The sequence below is a fragment of the Podarcis erhardii genome, assembly GCF_964252035.2.
Source record: "Podarcis erhardii genome assembly, chromosome: 6".
Lineage (NCBI taxonomy): Eukaryota > Metazoa > Chordata > Lepidosauria > Squamata > Lacertidae > Podarcis > Podarcis erhardii.
Window position 1 is genome coordinate 52,649,380 of NC_138510.1, and position 21,984 is coordinate 52,671,363.

A 21,984-nucleotide genomic window follows, 5' to 3' on the forward strand; every position below is an offset into this window, starting at 1 on the left:
CCTTTCGATCAGCAAGCCCAAGAGGGTCAGTGGTTTAGACCACAGTGTTTATTCAATCATAATGGGCACATTATTCCTTCCCCATGAAGTACCTATTGGCCACCCATTGTTTGGGGTAATGGCAGATTTCAGACTTGCTCTGTGTGTGAATATATATTTTATATTGCAGAATCCAGCTGCACATAAGGCTGAGCAACATTTTCTCTGTGCTTTCCATCTTGTTTTGAGTGGTAACAATAACCTATAAAATGCCTCCTTCGTAGTTTCTTGAAAAGGGGAGTGAGGCATTCACGGGCTGGACTATTGCGATTTTCACAAGAACAGCTGTAGGATTTTTTAAACAGCAGCATATTTACTTAATAGTGGTTTTTAATACTAGTTTTCCATTTACATGTCTAGCCATATGCATATCAGGACAAAACCCCTCATTTTACGCCTTACTAACCAAGCTGTCACCAAGAAGCTGTTCTGGCTAGAGGCAATCAATAAGCCTGTTCTGCTGCCTGGAGTCTGGATGTACCCAAAGAGAACAAAAGGCCTGGAAAACTTACAGATGTGGTAGGGAAGCTGTCTCACGGAAAAGCAGGTCATCACTGAGATTGGGAATGCAGACAGCAAAGGACGTTTCCATGCACTGAAGTGTTTTTTTTTGGGGGGGGGGCGGTTGGCGGGGAAGAACGCAAACCAGGAGACAGACAATGGGTACAAGGAGACTATGACCGATTAACAGGATTAAGCAGACATAACTCAATTCTTATTCAGGCAGGGATGCTGATGCTAGGCGGTACCTCTGCAGATCTTTGGAACAGCTCAAGGAGATCTGAAATGTTCTTGGCTCCCTGCAATAGCTGAAACAAAATAAACCGTTTAATTACTTTGGTGTATTTGCATACCATGTGTTGGACTGCAGTGTCAGCGGATATTATTTATGTAACTGGAAGAACTTGACTACTGGATGTACATCTGAAATCCCTCCTTCCCCATTAAGCTTGGTGTTTGAGAGACGCAAAAGGGTTCTAGTAAGAGTTTGGTGTGTGCTGATTTTATGAGTCAGGCTGTTAGGAGCTGTGTTTCAGCATTCAGCTTATTTGTATTTTATAAGGCAACTTGATAGTACAATGTGTATTGCATGGGGGGGGGGGAACCTCCATGTTAACTATCATTTTAGAGTTGAAAATGTTAGTTAATGAATTGTGGATTTATTTTTAAAAACAAATTTAATAAAACAAGCTGCAGTTTAATACAATGAAATCAGAATGTCCATTCTGACAGTTAACAAAAGATGACCACATCTATTGGCAAAACAGAAGAAACAGATTCATTTCTCCTTAATACAGCATTGTCCATTTTCCCAGGTCAAGGCTGCAGCCAGAGGTGGAGCTAGCTGCTCTGGCACCTGGAGCAGTGCACATGCTGTGCACCCAGGGGCTAGCCGCCCGCGAGGGCAGGGCTTGCATCCCAGGGGGTGCTGCCCGTGGTGAGCATCCCAGGGGCGGGGCAGCGATGTCACCCCCCTCAGGGATGACACCCGGGGCAAACCACACCCACCGCACCCTCCTTGCTCCGCCACTGGCTGCAGCTTGGATATGAGCTGTTACTTCAGCAGTGAAGCTTATAGAGGAGCTGGAGGCTCTAACCTTTCTGGGCTCTCAGGCCCTGATCTAAGCAGGTGCTTCCATTCACTTCCCTTTTAGGCCTAGTAGCCTCACATACAGCTACCCTAGCAATATGGTGGCACCTGTGATGTTCCTGCTTGGCTTGCCACCCCCACTTCTCCTCTGACCCCGAGAAAGATGGGGCAGGGGGGCTGTTATGAGAGCAGGCCAGGAACTCAGGCTGCTGGTATGGGGATCTCTAATCCTGGGGCAGGAATGCCCCGCTCCAGTGGTTTCTCAGACATTGGCAGCATGGAGGACCCTGAGGGGGCTCTTAGGTTTGAGGTATGGTGGGGCTGAACTCTTACGAGCACCAGTCAGTTTATTGATCAGTTTTTGCCATTTCCAAAGCTTTTCATTTTTTTGGAAGAGACGACAGCGAGCTGATGTTGTAGTTCACAAGCAACTTGCTATAGTCAACTATGCTGACTGCTGATGAACACGGGTGTTGATGATATGCGAATTTCAGAACAAACTCGCCTCATTCTAAAACTGGTCTACTACAGATAGATATATAGATATAGCTGACACTGCTAGTGAAGTCAGACTATTTGGGATTGATTAATGCCAAGGTTTCATTTCCATTTCCAATTTTATTTTGAGCAACCTTGCATGTAGTGCCTACTAATTCAGGCATGCATGGGCAGATTAAAAATCCATTTGTCTAAGGAATGACAGCCTAGTAGTGGATGTGTTGACTAATGCCTTGGGTCCTGACTGGGGAAAAAGGAGACACCCTAGGCCTGCTTAAAAGAACATGCGTTAATAAATTCTGTATTTCTAATAATTTGAATCAGATGGGCATGGGGGATTGGGAGAGTTTGATTTGTGTTACTGACATGCAGTAAGAAAGCACCAAGCAAATAGGAGAAAGTTTTATTTTTTGGCTTTGAAATAAGCAAACATTCCAAATCCTGTATGGATAGTAGTTGCAAACAGTGGAAAATTGAGTTAATACCAGGGCATCTGTGTAAGTGAATGCTTGAAACGAGCAAGCTGCATTGTTCTTTAACTCTACTAATGCTGGAACAGATGGGAAGCGAAGGCCACTTCACGCATTAGCTGGCGCAGATAAAGAGCAAAGCAAGGAAGGGCCCTTGTGGGTGATTAGAGGTTAACAGGAATAGAAACCAGCAGACTGACTCTTGATTTGCAGGAGGTGTTCTGGGAAAGGAGCAGATGGCAAAGAGAATGTCCCTGCAGCTTATTCAGCTGCTCAGAGAAGTTTATGGCGACCTCTAATACAAACAAGCCTACTTACAGCCTCTCATTTTAAAGCAGTTGCCTGCATTTCTCTCCACCAGGATCACAACAGTTCACCTTAACCTGCAGACATAGGTGTTTGCTCCTCCCTTTGGCTCATCTGTATGTTTCTGTGCAGGCTGCATGGTTGTGTTCTGATGCTTTTCTGGCAAAGCTACAGTTTCATTTTTGCTTAGATTCCTGGTTATTAGGCTTTGCTCACAAGCCAGATGCTTTGTTTATTGTGGCCTTATTCATTAAGGCAGAATTCAGGATTGTGTGTTGGTAATAAATAATAAGGAGGGGGAGCAGGAAAGAAAATGTGCAAAGTTAATGAAGTCCTTCTATTTCTGCTATGTCAGCATTCTTCCTGCAGAAAAGCATCCTCCTCTCGCCAAAGAGAGGGACCCACACAATAAGGTCTTCCTTGGATGCTGCTGCTCAGCATACACCATCCATTAGTCATAGAAAGAAGTTGCTTTTTGCAAGAAAACATGTATATTGATAGCAGCCATATTCTTTTTTAAAATAGCGATCACAGTAATCACTCTGTGTGTGTGTGTGTGTGTGTGTGTGTGTGTGTCTGTCTGTCTGTCTGTCTGTCTGTCTACAAAAGAGAAATTACAATAAAATATGTTTACTTTCCCATCTGTGGGTTTTTTTATTTGTTTTGGTGGGGTATGAGGTAGGGGGACGACAAAGGGTGGTACATTTTGCTGGAAAGATTAGGTTTTCTTTCTCCATTGTGTGTGGCAACACCTGCCCAGGGAGTCTCTGTGAATCAAAAGAGCAGCAAGCAAAGTGGGTTTAATTGCACACATCTTCAGTGGAGTCTTTCTTGCACTTATAGCACAAAAGGCCATCACTGAGCTGCTTTCAATTGAGCCTGAGAAGACAGGACTGAGAAGAACTCTCCACTATTCTCACAGGCAAGCAAATCACTTTGCTGGAGCATTGTCATGTGGAAATGAGTTCATGAGCCCATCTTCTTTCCAAATGCAAGGTCAGGGATAGAGCAATTGTCAGTTTCAGCTGGCTGGAGCAATTGATCTATTTGCTAGAAAGTGTTTGCTTACCTCCATTCCCTACTGCGCCAGCAAACAGATAGCTTTGAATGTGGGTTTGTTTGTGTGTGTACATATTACACCCTATATTGACAGTCCTGAGTTCACAACTAGCAATTAAAAATTTATTAGCTTTGGAAATGTGACGATTGGTGTGGCATATGTAACTGACAGTGTGACAACTGTTAGTTGGTGCTGGATAAGACTTCTTCTTAGGAAAACAACAAATGTTTTGTTTCCCAAGCTAGGTTTAAGGTGCTGGTTTTAACCTTTAAAGCCCTATATGGCCTAGGACCCTCGTACCTACGGGACCGCTTCTCCTGGTATGCCCCACAAAGGAACCTACGGTCTTCAAATAAAAACATCTTGAAGGTCCCAGGCCACAGAGAGGTTAGGCTGGCCTCAACTAGAGCCAGGGCTTTCTCGGCTGTGGCTCCAATCTGGTGGAACGCTCTGTCACAAGAGACTAGGGCCCTACGGGACCTGACATCTTTCCACAGGGCCTGCAAGACAGAGCTGTTCCACCAGGCCTTTGGTTAGGGCGCAGCCTGACTCCCTCCTCTGGCAACCTGCACAGAATTTTGCTTAACGGTTGCCACCAATTTGATTTTAATTAATTTTTATAATGAAATGTTTTTAAAATGTTTGATTATTTGATTGTTGTTAGCCGCCCTGAGCACGGCTTTGGCCGGGGAGGGCGGGATATAAATAAATTTTATTATTATTATTATTATTATTATTATTATTATTATTATTATTATTACTTTCCTTGAGGTGTGGGGTCCATCTGTGCATGTGTGTGTTCTGAAGAGATAGAATCTGGTATCGTTTTCCTCTACTCTTCCAATGAGGGATTCTGAAATCATAGCACGATTTTGGCCTGGGTAATCCTGTTTTGTGACTTGTACTGGGAACTTGTGCACATCTGCCCAGCCCTGTCAGTTGCTGCCTTATCTGTTTGCTCCTTTTCAACATATTTGAATTTATTCAAATATTGTATTTTAGTGTTTTGTTGGAAGCCGCCCAGAGTGGCAGCTTCCAGCCAGATGGGTGGGGTATAAATAATAAATTATTATTATTATTATTTGCTTGCCTAAGGGATAAGACATTGGGTATGTTTTTCACCCTGAGGGAATCGTCTCCACCACAGGCAAGCCATTCTCCAACTAGTTCATGATGCCCCATGATTGGCCTTCACTTTGGCCTTTGAAAGGGTGATGTGTTTAAGGTGAGGGAAATGTTTATGAAAAGACAAGCGGTTCAGGAAGAGCCATGTGATCTTAGCCATTCATCACCATTGCATATCCTTGGTCTCAGGCAACTCTATAATCGGACAGCAGGCTGCTATGCAGCAGACAACACAGTTGAAATTGGGGTAGTCTGATTAGATGTGGGTGTTTCAGAACTGAAGGCTGAACATGCTTAGTAAGATATTGTGCTAGCGAAGAGTGATGGAGAGAAGCAGAAAGCTGACTGGCTACTGAGCAGCTGCACCTGGCTGGCAGTGTGCAAAGATGTACTGTATTAGCAATGTCTCCTGGGAACAAAATGTATGCAGCACTTCTCCCTTGTTACAGAAAAACACTAATCCTGTGAGCAGCAAGCAGTTTCTATGACCACCACTCTTTTTGAAGTTAATACCCTTGCTTCTTCACCAAAGTTCCCAAAGTTTAATGCTCATACAGAATTATTTCAAGTGTTCAAAGTTATTTACATGCATTATTTCAGGGGTTTTTATTAGAACCCTGTTAAATAAGCCTGTACTATCCTCACATTGGGATGTGGGTGGCGCTGTGGGTTAAACCACAGAGCCTAGGACTTGCCAATCAGAAGGTCGGCGGTTCGAATCCCTGCGACAGGGTGAGCTCCCGTTACTCAGTCCCTGCTCCTGCCAACCTAGCAGTTCGAAAACACGTCAAAGTAGATAAGTAGATAAATAGGTACCGCTCCGTCAAAGTAGATAAGTAGATAAATAGGTACCGCTCCGGCGGGAAGGTAAAAACAGAATTTCCTTGAGCTGCTCTGGTTCACCAGAAGTGGTCATGCTGGCCACGTGACCCGGAAGCTGTACACTGGCTCCTCAGCCAATAAAGCGAGATGAGTGCCGCAAACCCTGAGTCGGTCACGACTGGACCTAATGGTCAGGGGTCCCTTTACCTTTTAATCCCCACATCAAAGATGGCTGAAAGAACAGTGGCTTGCTTGAGACTAGGACTAGGTAATGAGTTTGTGATTCTGGTGGGCTTTGAATGAGGAAACTCTTTGCCATCACACTTCCTCACTTCTCAAATAAGAAAATGATATGTGACAGCTATGTTAAATAGATTTGGTTGCAGAAATGTGCCCTGATCATAGATTTTGGAATTACTCTATAAGTACTAGACTTGGTGGATATTGAAATATTTTGTGACAGTGGAAACATTGCAGAAGGACTTAGAGAGCAATTCCCAGCTATGGTCAGCTCCCAAGTCATATCACTGGAGTAGCTGCTTGAAGGTTTTGCAGAAATCATGTGAAAATGTTCAAATTCTGGAGCAACTGTAATCTACAACAGGGGGGAAATCTTAGGTAATAATTGCAAAAGGCACAGGGTTCTCAGGATGGCTGCTTCAGCTATTCTAGTTCACCAGTTGTGGAGATTAATGAATTATTTAGGGAAAATATTAAAATATACTTATGTGTGAATGAAAGGATGAGGATCTTGTTTGCTGTGTAGGCACATGCTTTGGAAAATTATTATAGATTAAAAGGTCTCTGTCAGAAAAGCCAGTGATATAGTGTTCAGAGTGCATATTGTTGATTGTAAACAAGGCTTCTTAGATCAAATTATTCCATCCAAGTTTCTATGTTAAACCACTTCTCATATGAGCACCCAGTTCAACTAGTACACTTCAGAACTAAGTCAACTGTTCCACTTTGAGCCCAGAGTGTTATTTCCAGGGACGAAGCTTGGTTCCTGTGTTTGAGACAGGATTACTATGAAACAGGAATGAAGGAGAATCAGTGCAATTGCTTGGCCGTTTTATTTCCTAGGTATGACCTGAATCACATTCTGGTAAAGCTGAATTACGTCTCATGCACCAGCAGTTTAGGTTACATAAAAGGGGGTTAGACAAATCTATGGAGGAGAAAACTGTCAGTGGCCACTGGAAATGATGGCTGTGAACCACCTCCAGAATTGGAGGCAGCATGCCTCTGAATAGCAGTCAATAACAGTAGGATAGGGTTTCTCTCCCTGCTTTTCAGCTTCCCACAGGCCATCTAGTTGGCCGCTGTCAGAACTGGGCTGGATAGGCCTTTGAGCTGATTCGTCTTATGTTTTCCTTGAATTGATTTAAAGTCCTCTAAGTCGGTGGGCATCACCACATACTGTGGTAGCAAATTCCATAGTTTAACTATGTGCTATGTGAAGAACTACTTCCTTTATTCTGTCCTTTTTAAAATGAAAAATGACCTAAGCACTGATACCTTTCCTCACAGGGGAATTGCTCCCCTTCTGATGATTTTGGATTCCCTTTTGGGCATCCCTTCCAGTTCTGCAGTAATCTTTTTGAGAGATGGCAACAACACTGGACACTGCCCATACCAAGCTTTGTATAAAGTCATTACAATACTGGCAGCCAAGAATAGGACTATAGAATAGAATAGAAAATAAAGTAAATGTGCCAAGAAATTATTTGTTGTTCAGCAGGTTGTGTATTTGTGTGTTATTTATTTGGACTATAGCCTGCTTCCTTCTAAAGGTTCAGTACAGGTATACTCATAAACGTGTGAAAATAACCATTTTTAATGAAATGAATGAAGCCTAGTATATATTAGAACACTGCTTCTGTATTGGGTTGCTCTTTGCCACTAAAAGCTGTCTCAAGGGAAAGGTCCTGCACTGCTTGTGGAAGATGTCAATCAGTTGCTAAGCAACCACTGAGCACTTCCTGCCCTGCTCTATGCTAAATGAGTGGTGCATCAAAAACAATGAAGGTGCAGCATGCTGAAGCAGAGAGTTAGCCCAGAACTACTTGCTTTCCCAAAGCTGAAAAGTTGTTTGTTATTTATATAGCACCATCACAAAGCATACAATAACACAAATAAGAGACTGACGATGCCCTAAGGTGCTTAAAATCTAAATTTAAAACATTAGGGGGGAAGGAGTGTGGGAGAACTTGGAATGCAGTCCAAGCAATGTGAAGTTATTCCTTCTCCACCCAAAAAAGTTCAAATGGTAATTTCCTCCACGTAAATAACTAAAGGAAAGAGTTTTGTGGAACTGAACCCAGGTTGAAGTTCAACATGTTATCCACTACAGTGGTACCTTGGGTTAAGAACTTAATTCGTTCTGGAGGTCCGTTCTTAACCTGAAACTGTTCTTAACCTGAGGTACCACTTTAGCTTAACCCGAGGTACTATTTCTGGGTAATCTGAAGCGTCTGTAACCTGAAGCGTCTCTAACCCGAGGTACCACTGCACATCACACCTAGTTCTCATTGCTTCAGTACAGTAATTTTCTGTATCTCTCTGTAGTGAATGAGTGTGTGCTATTTCTCTTCCAATAGACTTGTCTCACCCTGCCATGAGATTCCCACTTCCAGGGTGGCAGCCTGACTATTCTTATGAGATGTTGTCCTGTACAGTAAGAGTTTGCTTCCCAGTTTTGTACTGGGGTTTACTAGTGCTTACTGTTAGCTTTCAAGGGCAAGCTTGGTGTGGCTGGCCAGCCAGCCAAAGACATTCCAAGTGCTGATGTAAAGACTCCAAATAAAACGACTACTCAAACTTGTTTTTTTTCCAGAACAGTGTTTAATCTCTGGCTAAGCTTTTGATAAATATTTTGCATATGTTTTTTCCCTAGTTAATCTTTAATAGATGTGCTGTCATGACAGCTAGAAATTAAACTGACACTTGATTTAAAGCTAAACACTAGATAAACTTGGCAGACTCCAGATATATTTATGGCTTATTTGATACAAATATGTAGGATGTGAGCTATGTCCTCTTTCCCTTAGACTGTTTTCAGCTGTCATCAAAATTGGACCAGGATAGAAATTTTGGCTAAATGTAATATGACTCTAGGGTTGTTTCTTGATACCTGAAAGCAAATGATAAAAATTGTGCTGTTCAGTTGGCTTCTGGGTCTACCTTACTAATTCTTCAGAGATTGAGTATGCAGATCAGAAAGTCACATTTGGGCAAATACAGATGACCACAGGGGATGGGGGGGGGGCTGGAAATGTGCAGCAGGCTTGTACACTTTCTCTTACACATTTTCTTCCCCTTGCGTGTTTATTCTATCCCCCATTTCTGGATTGCTGACACTATAGTTTGCAATGGCATACAAAACCAAGCAAACAATGGTTAGCATTAATATCTAAACTGTGAACTGGAAGCTAGTGCTAACCATAGTTGCCTGATTCCGACATTGTGGCAAACCATGGTTTCAACAACCTGGAAATGGAAGCACATGACAGTAGAGGAAGAGAGAAGCACACAAAGCTGTAATAAATTCTCAACAGCACAGTCCTATGCAGATGTCCTGAAAAATAAATCTGGCTGAGTTCAGCTATGCTTTCAGGTAAGTGTTTATAGGAATTGCATCCTAAACCATGGGGGATCATCTGAACTAAGCCATAGTGTTTATCATACAGTGTACAGAATTAGATTTTCCAGCATGTAACAGGCCTTATAGTACTCATAGACCGTAATCCTAATAGAGCAGTAATTGTTCTCGCTGTGGTGAAGAATTCTGTATATGGGTGAAATAGAGGGTTTGCTAAGTTGAAGTAATATTAATGTGATCATGAACTGATTAATTCAGGCAAAGCAGAAATTAAATGTTCCCATTAGTCTAAGGCACCATCTGCCGTATACTTTTAAAGCAGTATTACATCATATTAAACAAAGAATCATGGAAACTAGTTTGTTAAGGATGCTGAGAATTGTTAGGAGATCCAGAGTAGATTTACAATGGCCGCTTACCTGCTAGCTGCGGGGAGGCGGCAATTGTGGTCCAATGCAGCCTACAGTTGTGGGCGCCCCTCTAGCTTTGGTACAGCTGGGAGATGACATCACTTCCTCCTTTACTGGCCACACTGTCTGCTGGGGCTCGCCTGTGGTGGCAGCCTTTCATGGGTGAGCTTGGGGACACGGCTTTGGGAGTCTACCAGAGAGGAGATGTCTCCATGGCTTCCCTCCAGTCTGCTTCTTGGGCATTTAAGCCAGCCATGCCCAGGGAGTTGGGAGTCCCAACAGTATCTGGATGGCACCAGTTCACTGGGTGATCTTAGACAAGTGGTCATCTCTCAGCCTAACCCACCTCATAATGTTGTGGTGAGCCTAAAAAGGGTGACTGTGTATGTCACCTGGATCTCCTTGGAGGGAAGGCAAATAATAAATACACAAATAGATGTTTACAGAGCAGTTTGCATAGGAGGTTTATATCACTTACTGTTTCTTGCTTTCAGTGCAGGCGAATGTGGTGAATGTTCATTGGGACCCTATTGGTTCAGAGTGGGAGAGAGTAATGGGTAAATGAGACACTTGTATCCTTGCACAGATAGGGTGATTCAGAAGCACTGTGGTTCTAAGTTTGAAATGTGCATCCTCAGCTTTCCTTTCACTACAGCAGTATTTTTGGTGGCTCATGGAACTGCATTTATTTCTGGTGCAGTTGTGAGTGCAGAATACCGTTTTACGGTAAGAGAGAGAGAGGCAGGCTGGAGAATAAGTCTGTTTGCATAGATGTGGGGAAGGTTCTTCATTGAGCAAACAGGGTTCCTTTGGGTTTGTTACCCTTCTTGACAGACAATCCTTATGCTCAGGGTGCAAAACACGTAGCAAAACAATTGGGATACCCAAATACTTTTGCACACTTTTGCTCTTTGTTCCTGCTTGCTTTTGATGAAATCACACAGCATAATAATAACCGAAAGAGAGAGAGAGAGAGAGAGAGAGAGAGAGAGAGAGAGGGGAAGGTTGGGGGCTGTGTGTGGATTATAGCTTTTCATATTCTTGGAAGCAATTTACATAGAGCCATAATTGCCCTCTGCACACCGTGTCAGTGTGTGGTGGTACAGGAGGAAGTAGCTCCCGCTGTTCCATATAAATAATTGTACACAGCCTGAGAGTTGCCTCAGATTTATTTTAAACTAATTATATGAGGAGAGTGGATATGTTTATCAGACAAGTTTTGAATGGTCAATTTTTTTTGGGGGGGGGGGCATATTTCTGGCCTTTAGATCAATCCAAGTAATACAGCCCTTTATGGTCGTTTACAAGGCCAATTTTTAAAATCCAGTTCTTAAAGTGAAAGAAACCTCTCAATACTTAATCAGATCTGGATGTGGGTTTTGGCACCGCTTGAAAGAGAATAGCAGCATATAGATGGTTTTGATGCTGTTGATTAAAAACCTCTGGTAGAATTTGTTTCAGAAACCTTATAAGGGTTGGCAAACACACAAGGGATTCATGCAGTTAACGTGGTTTAATCATTTTTCTCTTCTTTTGCTATCTTTCAGTTTCCTCTAGTGTGAGTTTGTGTTTGAAATACATTCCTAGAAACTTTCCAGCGGTATAAGCAATAAAAGAGCATCAGTGAGGGGGAAAATAATACTGTGGTTGAAGCTGTCTATTAAGAATCTGGACACATGGATTTCCTATAAAACCATTTGACCAGTCCTATTTTGATTTTAGGAAAAGCAGCTGATCTTTTAGCTTACTATTTTCATCCAAAGCCAAAGATATGCGATGAGAACTACTGTTTTGTGCAGGTGCACATTTTAGAAACTGTTTTCGGTTATATATTATTTATTGCATTTATATCATACTTTTTCTTCAATAAGTTCAAGGTGGTATATATGGTTCTCCACCTCCTCATTTAAACCCCACAACAACCCTGTGAGGTAGGGTAGGCTGAGAGGCAGTGACTGACCTAAGGATGCCCAGTGAGCTTCATGGCTTACCACACTCTGGCTTTCAATGGGGCTTTGTTGTTGATGTTGTTGTTTGGAAGATATTACCCTGTTTTGTGGATTTCCACTGACCATCTCAGTTAGAAGGGGATATCAAAGATAATCTATCCCAACCTCCTGTTGATGTAGGAAATCTACTAGCAAAGCTTCCCTAACAGCTGGTAATCCAGCCTCTGAATGGTGGCAATCCAGCCAGGAGTGAAGTACGATGGCTCTTCCTTACTGATTTTCTGCAGATAAGGTAACAACTGAAGACTTTTAAGAGCTCAGTGAATATTGTTCTTGCTCTTGCTTGCCTTGACAAATAAAGCTAGTTATTGAAAAGGAAGAAGTTAAAGATTGTCACATGGTACTGAATCCAATTTCCTTATGATGTAGATCACAACCACTGTTGCCCTGTGCTAAAAGCCTAGTGTGACCCACTTTTAGGGTCTTAGAGTGCACCCAGAAATTGGGTTGTGCTTTCAAGTAGAATAAATGAAGGAATTGAAACATTTTCTAGAGTGTTGTTCCTATTGATTGAGGTCTTGAAATGGGAGACTTTAAAAATGTAAATATTTTAATGCAGTGTGATACTACTTTTGTATTTGTTAAAATTCATTTGTTCCCTTTCCTACCCACTGTTGTATCATGGCAAAATAAGGAATTAATGTTTTTATTCATTTACTTCGAACTATATAGAATTGGTGAGACTTGTTTCTACTCTTTGGTAGTTTCATGGAATTTTCCTAGTTGACTCAGAAGAAGAGTGCTCTTTCCCATTTTCTATTCCATTTGAGATATGTTTCGAGGTTGGGGCAATTGAATTCAGCATTTTTGTATCATAGGAATGAATGTTGGCTACTAAACAGTTGTACAATATTGTCTATTGCCAATATTGTGCAGAATTCTGCTCTAGGTTTTGCATCCTACTTTTTAGTGAAGCATTGCTCATTTTTTATTCCTTAAAGCGAAGAAATACAGATTGATGTTTAATAGACACATGTTGAAATTTTATTCAAAAGCAATTAATGTCCTTTCAAACCAGATTTGGTATCATGTGTTGTATTTTGCATGAGTATCTGGTGTTCAGCTGATTTTGAAAAGCTTGCATTTGCCAAGATATACTACATCATGTTTTCTGGCAGAGAAAATGAGCAAGATTCAGCATGATATTAAAATCACTCTTCCATCAGATGAAGAAGGAAACTTCAGGTTGCAGCCAACCCCTCCTCATTTGGGCAGTATAAATAACATGAAGCAATGGAGTGTGAGAGATGCTTTGCAGGATTCATCCTTGCCCTTTAACTACTCCCGGAACTAATAATAAAACAGCTCCTCCAAGTTTGGTTGTGGCTTAAGAGTTTTAAGACAATCTGGAATTAGTTTTATGCCAGCCCAGCTATTTCAAAAGCAAATTCAATCTTTTACATATGGTTGGGTACTGCTGTTAGTTCAGTTTGGGATTATTCTGAGCTGGTCAAAGAGTGCAGAACTTTTTATCTGGAATGGGCGGGTGGGAGCGACGCCACCCTGCAATAAGCTTCCTTACGTGGAAAGTGTTACAGGGGTCTGGGAGCCAAAAACAGTTGCTTAAGTAGGAGATAGCGGCCTTGTGCAGGCTGATGGTTTTAAGGGCCATGCCCCTACGCTTTAGGTGAACCAGATATTTTAGAACATCAGACTCCTTAGCTGTACGCCTGCGACGTAAGCCAAACTTATCTCTGAACCCCTCGAATTGGGACCATGCTCTGGTGTAGGACCGCAGCGTTGATGGTGCAAGGGCGCTCAGAACTCCTGCTGTCACTTCTCCCGTCCAATTTCCCAGAGGTCCTCCGGAAAGGCTTCTGGGAGTTGATCGGCCTCGGGTGCTAGGTCGCGAAAGCGCTCCATCTGAAATCGAGACAGGGCATCTGCGATGTCGTTATTGAGGCCCGGGATGAACCGCGCAGAAAAGGAGATGTTACTTTTCAGACATTCCAGCACGAAGAGACGGAGCACGCGAATTACCCTGTTGGATTTTGCGGATTGCTTCGCAATGATTCTTACCACCGCCTGGTTGTCCGACCAGAAGCACACCCTGGTGTCCTTGAGGAGGTGCCCCCAAACACGGAGAGCCACTAGGATTGGGAAGAACTCAAGGAAAGTTAAATCACGTGTAATGCCCTCCTCATGCCAAGATGTCGGCCAAGGCTGCGCGCACCAGTGACCCCTGAAGTAGACGCCGAAGCCAAAGCGACCAGAGGCGTCAGAGTGCACCTGTAGCTGTTCCTTAGGCAGCAGCCAATCTTGCCAGAAGGACACCCCATTGTAACTTTCCAGGAAGGTTAGCCATATTTTGAGGTCTTCCCTTATGGTGTGGGTGACCCTGATGTGGTGATGGGGGGCAACACCACCAGCCGTGAGACGGGCTAGGCGTGCGCAAAAGGCGCGACCGGGCGAGATAACCCTGCATGCAAAGTTGAGGTGAGCATTGTTCTTGGGGAATGGCGTCATTTACTGACCCACCCTTTGGGTAAGAAAGGTTATGTATTAATCGAAACTCGCATGGGGCCTTCTTAGGTACAATACCTAGTGGAGACACTATGAGGCTAGGAAATGGAGGTTCTGTGAAGGGACCTGCCACTCGCCCCAGCAAGCGTTCTTTGGTAATCTTCTTCTCGGCAATGTGTGGCATATCTCGGACAGACTTTTGGTTGGGGGGATTGGTGCATGAGGGGGTGCCTACCACTGGGATGCGGAAGCCTTCCTTAAAGCCCTCCTCAATGTATTTTGCTGCCTCTTTATTGGGGTACTGGTGTAACAAAGGCAGCATTGCTGATAGGGATATGGGTGAGGGGGCTAGGGAAAGGAGAGCACTATTTGCGGGCATTGTTTTTGCTTTGCTGAGCGCCAGAGGAGCCTGAAGAGGCTCCGGCCTCTCTTTTGTCTTGAGATGCGCCTGCGCCTGATCCGCGGGAACCTCGAAAAAGCTTCTTCCCCCGAGAACATTTCATGGTGGGGTGAGATCCACTACAGCGCTCGCATTCATGAGCAAAGCGACATTTTTCTCTGAAGCAGGAGCCGTTGTTATACTCCCAGCAAGATCTCTTGGGGGCCTTGGATTGATATTTGGACTGCTTCACATTGTCGGGCCCTTTCTTGAAGAGCGGCGACACCAACTCAGACCACACGTCATCATCTTTGATATCCCATCTAACTGTGTCGTCCACTGCCGCCCGTTCCCTGAATGCCTGGTCATAGGCGAGTGCCGCCTCCCCCCCAGACATGGCTTCAGCCTTTAGGATGATGAGTAGGTAGTTGGTCAGGTGCCAACCCCTGTCAGGGTAACTAGCGACTATAATACCCATGTAAGTGGTGTATGCAGTGAGCCAATTACGAAAGGTACGCTCAACACTCACTTTTTTATCTTTTTTCCTCTGCTCGGCGGATTTAGATTTTAGGGCTGTCGAAGCGGCAGGGGATAGCAGATCAAACAAATCCACGAACTCCCCATTAAGGATGCGTTCCCGCAACTTCTCGCGCAGGCGAATGCCTGGGGGCTGGTCGGTTCTTTTGTGGTTGGATTTCCTAATTCTACCTCTGGAGTCAATGCCCTCCTCCCCGCAAGGCGCGATAGCACCATGTTCACGCCTGTGCCTCCGGTTGCGGCGCCGCCAGACCCAGTGCGGCAGCCCTGGGGCGTCGGGGCCTGTAACCCAATAGCCTTTGATGCTCCCCCCCTGTTCACTATCAGTGGAGCTGGACCTACCTGAGGAACTAGATGATCCAGACGAGTCCCTCTTGGACTTGTGGCCCCTCCTCCTGGACTTGTGGTGCTTCCTCCCGCGATGACGCGATCTGCGCGACTCAGGGCTCTTGTCACTCTTGTACCTGTCTGAGGAGCTGGAACGGGGGGACCTACCTCTGCGCCAGGTGGATGCGGATGATGAGCGTGATCCCCCTTCCTGAGCACGGCGGTCAGCGGAGCTGTTACTGCGTCCTCGCCTGCGTCTGTGAGGTGACACAGAGCGCCCTCTGCGCGAATCCCGCCGCTCAAGACGGCGCCTCAGCCGGGCAATGGTCCTATCCCTACTGTCACCACGCGCCGAGTGCGAGAGACTGCTACTAAGGGAGGAGCGGGTAGAGGAGGAGCTCTCTGTACGTCTCGGCTTGGCGGCCGACCCCTTGCTGGCGTGGCTTGCCAAGGCTAGTGGGCTTATGGACCCAGAAGGCCCTCTAGGTGCCGCTGCCCTCTTGGGCGCGGTCTTTCTGGGCTTGGCCTGCTCCTCCCTGGTCGGACGCGCCTTCCGCTGTCCAGTCGCCTGTCTCTGGGCAGGCTTGGTGGGTGCGCCCCTTACAGTGCCCCTTCTGGTGCGGGGAGGAGAAGCAGCCTGACGCTTTGGCGGCATGGTGTGGGGCTGATAGAGTGGGGTATGCTAGGGAATCCGGAAAACAAGGGGGGGGGCAATGATTGGTAGGAAATGCCCGCTATCAATTTGCAAAAACACACTAGTGATAAAGGTAATGGTACAGATAATGGGAGGGGAGGACATAAGGCAAGAACTGAGTCACAGCAGGAATCGCTACTGAAGGCTGCAAAATAAAACAAGCAATAGTTTAGAAATTACTGCACAGATTTCGGTTGAGGTCCATTGGCGGTCTCCCCTCGACGATAATGAGCACGATGCCTGCTGTCCGCTGCACCTGCTGGCAAGTCATGGTGGCGATATGTAAAACCAATACGTACCTAATGAGGCTATAGGTGTGCCTGAGGACCACCGAGGCATGACCGCTGCCACGCGGCCAGATCCAGGATGGCCGCCGCCATGTGGCCACCCCCAAGCAGGCCCTGCACGCCCCCAGCAGAGACCAGTCCTACAGTGGGTTGGCAGGGCCCCGTGATGTGGTTCCACCCCCCGCCACACAGTTTGAGGGGGGGTGGGGCAAGCAGGGACCCACACTGTCCCCCGGGGCCGACTCAGGGGGGGTAAACCCGCCGGCTGCAGAGATCCCCCCTGCTGCCCAGGGGAGGTTCAGAGTTGCCAGCGGCCTCTGCAGCCGGGGGAGGCAGGATCGGAGGGCGGCAGGAAGGCCCCCGACGCCCGGGGGAGGCTCCGGAGCCGCCCAAGGCCCGATTAGGCCTCGGAGCCTCCCGAGGCCCAGCCAGGCCTCTCTGAGGCCCAGCTAGGCCCCCGGAGCCGGGGGGAGGCCACACGGCGCGGCCTGCGCCCCCCCCCACAATCGCGGGGGCGGCAGGAAGGCCCCCGCCGCCCAGGGGAGGCTCCAGGGCCGCCCAAGGCCCGATTAGGCCGCGGAGCCTCCCGAGGCCCAGCCAGGCCTCTCTGAGGCCCAGCTAGGCCTCTGGAGCCGGGGGGAGGCCACACGGCGCGGCCTGCGCCCCCCCGGCAATCGCGGGGGCGGCAGGAAGGCCCCCGCCGCCCAGGGGAGGGCCCGGGGCTGCCCAAGGCCCGATTAGGCCTCAGAGTCTCCCGAGGCCCAGCCAGGCCTCTCTGAGGCCCAGCTAGGCCCCCGGAGCTGGGGGGAGGCCACACGGCGCGGCCTGCGCCCCCCCCACAATCGCGGGGGTGGCAGGAAGGCCCCCGCCGCCCAGGGGAGGCTCCGGGGCTGCCCAAGGCCCGATTAGGCCGCGGAGCCTCCCGAGGCCCAGCCAGGCCTCTCTGAGGCCCAGCTAGGCCCCCGGAGCTGGGGGGAGGCCACACGGCGCGGCCTGCGCCCCCCCCCACAATCGCGGGGGCGGCAGGAAGGCCCCCGCCGCCCAGGGGAGGCTCCGGGGCTGCCCAAGGCCCGATTAGGCCGCGGAGCCTCCCGAGGCCCAGCCAGGCCTCTCTGAGGCCCAGCTAGGCCTCTGGAGCCGGGGGGAGGCCACACGGCGCGGCCTGCGCCCCCCCCGGCAATCGCGGGGGCGGCAGGAAGGCCCCCACCGCCCAGGGGAGGTTCCGGGGCCGCCCAAGGCCCGATTAGGCCGCGGAGCCCCCCCGAGGCCTAGTAAGGCCCCCAAAACGCGGCAGGCCTCCCTGCGGCCTAAAAAAGGCCGCCTGGAGGCCACAAAGGCCCTGGGGGGTGGCCGGGGACCCCTCCACCACCACCCACCACACCCCAGGGGCGCCAGGCCTGGCAGGGAAAGGGGAAGGGGCCGCGTGTGGCATTCCCCCCCCCCGCGGCCCACACGCCCCCGCAGGCATGGGGGGGCAGCCAGAGGGGGCCCCATGCCATCACCCAGCACCCCAGGGCATCAGGGCCCGCCTAGGGAAAAGGATCCCCTTTTAAAAAGGGGGATCCTGGAATCCATTACCCCCCCCGCTAGCCCTTGGAACCCAATCGCGGGGGGGGGGGGAGGCCAAAGGCCCCAGGCTTACCTTTTGGAGCAAGGAAGTCCAGCGACGTCCTTCCAGGAGAAGCTCTGGAGCCAAGTGAGGATTAACAATTAAGATCCACCCTCTATTGTGTGGGCAGGTAATCCCTCCCCTTACCTGGCCTGGTTTCCCTGGCAACACTTCCCCCAGGTGGGATTGGACAACTCGCTGGGGTAGGCGGGGACCTCCAGGTATCCCATCTGGGGGAAGGCAAAGCCTATGCTGATGGGGCCACTCCAGATCCAGGGCTGCACGCGTCCACGCAAAAGGCGCCCCCCGTTTTAAGTGGGGAGCGGTCATTCTGTTCAGCTGAACATCTTCATGCAGAATAGTGAGTCTCAAATATATGCTCATTTTGGAATGAAGGAAATGTAATTTGTTGCTGTGGCACATTGTTGTTAGCATTTATACAATCTGAGCAGGCTAGCGGGCTATTATGATAACACTCCTTTGCAAAGCTAAATATCCTTCTCTTGTTCTCCTTCCAGGATTCCACCTGAGTGGCACAGTAACAGAACCTGCCACTGCAGCAGAAGCAGAAATGACCTACAAGGTAGCCATCAGCTTTGACCGGTGCAAAATAACTTCTGTGACGTGTGGTTGTGGGAACAAGGACATTTTTTACTGTGCACATGTAGTGGCACTCTCACTGTACAGAATTCGCAAGCCTGATCAGGTCAAACTCCGTCTTCCTATCTCAGAGACTCTTTTCCAAATGAACAGAGACCAGCTCCAAAAGTTTGTTCAGTATTTGATCACAGCCCACCACACTGAAGTGCTCCCGACAGCCCAGAAATTGGCTGATGAAATCTTGTCCTCCAACTCTGAAATCAATCAAGTGCATGGTAAGTCTGCCTGTTGAAAATCGCCTTTGATAAATTCCCATAGCAGCATGTAACCCAGCCAACAGATAACTCTTGCTCAGTGGTAAGCAAGTGTAGCTGAGATGTTAAATACAATGCTTGTTAATGTTCCGATACAAAATACTTTCAGTGATTTTTCCCCTACTCATGAGGGAAGAACTGGTGATTAGAGCCAAACTGGTAGTTTGCAGTGTGCTTTGTACTCCCTACTTGGAAATGGGTATTGAAGCAAATATTGATTGAGAGTTGACACTGAAATCACAACCTGAGCAGATCATGGAGGCCTGGATCTCCTCGCCTCTCATTGCTTTCTGTCTGGTCTGTTTAAGTCACTTACATAATACATTTCCACAGCTTGCCAGTTAAACATTCATCCTCACTATATCTCTGCTTGTGTGATGAGATTTGAGGAATTAAGATGTAGGGGTGAATTAATGTCCATCAAATACTCTGAAGATGAAAAGTTATGTAGGAGAGAGAGAGAGAGAGAGAGAGAGAGAGAGAGAGAGAGAGAGAGGAATAATCAGTAGTTATAAAATGGGCCTGGATATTTGAGAGTAACATACGTACATATAATTCTGATACGTCAGTGCTAGCTTGCTGGAGGTGGGAAGAAGTGTGCAATGGCTGCTTTTTAAAATAAAATAAAATACCCAATTGCTTGTTAGGGCAAGTACTAAAAAGGATAAGGAAACTTTTATTCTTGAATATGTGGGGTTTCTGGGATGTGCATAGGCAAGTAGTTATTTTCAGTTTTCCCTTTCATGCTTAGAAACTCACTGCTGTGCTTTGCAATAAGGAAATATTTGTTTTCTGTTTGTGTGGTTGGCTGGTATTTCTGAAAGTCTTCAGATTTTCTCATTTTCCTCTATGTGTCAGACATGGTACACCTTTCCATTCTCTGCTTGTGGCACACTGTAATCTGAATGACAATGTATTGTTTAATGCATATAGTCCTGTCCCATTAAGAACATAGGAAGAGCCCTGCTGAGATCACATCCAAGGCCTAGTATTTTGTCCAGCTCCCTCCCCTCCTCCCCCCGCCATAGTGGGCATTTAGATGCCTATGGGAATCCCACAAGCAGGACTTGAGTGTTGCAGAGTCACTTAAATACAGTCAGCATTTAACCTGTGCACATTCAGCCTTACAAGCTGAAAGGGGGTGGGTGTCTAGAAAAAGACTTTGGGAATCCCACCCACCATTGAACCCAACATGTTTTGACTATACGCAATTTAGGCTTTAGGTGTGATCCCCAGATTGTAACCCCTTGCGTAAGTTGTGAGCTTACTGTAGTGCAGTCTTAGTCCAGAAAGAAAACGAATTGATAACACTGTATGCGATGAACTGAACAAAGACAGTACATAGTATGAGGAGAAATAAACAGGGATTTGTGTTTCTGAGCAATTCAGGCCAAGTCCATACTAGGAGCATATACAGCAACTACACAGTGGAAAACTCCCTTAGAACTACAAAGGCAACCAGAGCACAAGTTACCTTAGAAAGGATCATGCCATTCTGACTGATTGCTAGGCAACAACAACATCTTCTTGGTTAGCTGTACTTCTAGTGTTGTGATAAAGGTAAAGGTAAAGGGACCCCTGACCATTAGGTCCAGTTGTGGCTGATTCTGAGGTTGCGGCACCCATCTCACTTTATTGGCCGAGGGAGCTGGCGTCCAGCTTCCGGGTCATGTGGCCAGCATGACTAAACCACTTCTGGCGAACCAGAGCAGTGCACGGAAATGCCATTTACCTTCCTGCTGGAGCAGTACCTATTTATCTACTTGCATTCTGACGTGCTTTCGAACTGCTAGGTTGGCAGGAGCAGGGACTGAGCAACGGGAGCTCACCCCGTTGCGGGGATTCAAACTGCCAACCTTCTGATCGGCAAGCCCTAGGCTCTGTGGTTTGATACTCTTGGACTATATATAGTGACTAGGGCTTTGCTCTTGAAGGTGCACCTATCAGCTCAGGGGTATGTGAAAAAGAAAAACTTAACCCCTGTATCTATAATAGGTATCAATTCCTACTATAGGGTTGTGTGGGGTGTTATGAGGGGGTGGTACCTCTGGTGGGGGAACACGTCATGCTCCTTCTGGAGTAATTTATCCACCTTTGGTTCCCACCCTCCACTCAGCTCCTAGAAGCTGTCAACATGCAACAGCAGCCACACCCCAGGAACAGCTACAACTGGCTGCCTAAACCAGATGAGGGTAGCCAATGGGTCTTAAACCCTTGGTAAGTTAGGGAAAGGGAAAGGAGCTAGGAGAAGGAAAACTCTGTTCCTAAACCTTTGCTGCCTTGCAGCTATACTCATTTGTGAGAAAGGTGTCGGGAGTAAATCCCAAGGAACAATCTGTACTTGAGGGACAACCCTACACAAATTCGTAGCAGAGTCCGTAAGATGGTTGGATGGCATCTTGTAAACCTCCTTCTGGCAACTCCTGCAGCCAAGCTGGTGCCAAACATAATGCTCTGCTTTCCTTTGGACCACATTAGCAAGGCAAGAGTTGTCTGGGGAGCCCAGGATCTCCAGGTACACTGCCCAGGCTTGTGCCCTGGGAAGGTCACTTTGGTGGTGCTAACAAAGTGGCTTGACTTCACCCCCAGAGGTGCACTCCATTGTCTCTCGAGACAGATGGATACCAACATGTCAATCCCTGGTCTCAAGTATCTTTCCTCAGGGTTTAGATCAATGCATCTTTACAGTGGGTGATCCTGCAGTGGGGCAGACAGTCCAGGATTCAAAGGGTGTTGATAACTTTCAGATCCATAGCCACTGTGGTTTAAAAATCTGGTGCCTGAGCATATTAGCGTGTGGGGATTTGTCAGCTGCCTGAGTGCTAGCAGAAGGCACCCAGAGG

The 21,984-nt window shown here is 47.0% G+C and overlaps 1 protein-coding gene across 3 annotated transcripts in view; it reads left to right on the forward strand.

Annotated features, from left to right (window-relative positions):
• The window catches only part of ZSWIM5 (zinc finger SWIM-type containing 5), a 124,521-nt gene that overhangs the window by 69,505 nt on the left and 33,032 nt on the right, over positions 1-21,984 (forward strand). For 2 of the 3 annotated variants that reach the window (XM_081865482.1, XM_081865483.1), the window contains exon 2: positions 18,746-19,102. In XM_081865482.1, coding sequence (XP_081721608.1) covers positions 18,746-19,102 — 357 coding nt within the window. Of the gene's footprint in view, positions 1-9,502; positions 9,528-18,745; positions 19,103-21,984 lie in introns of those variants that run through there. The other variant, XM_081865484.1, reaches the window with a different exon arrangement.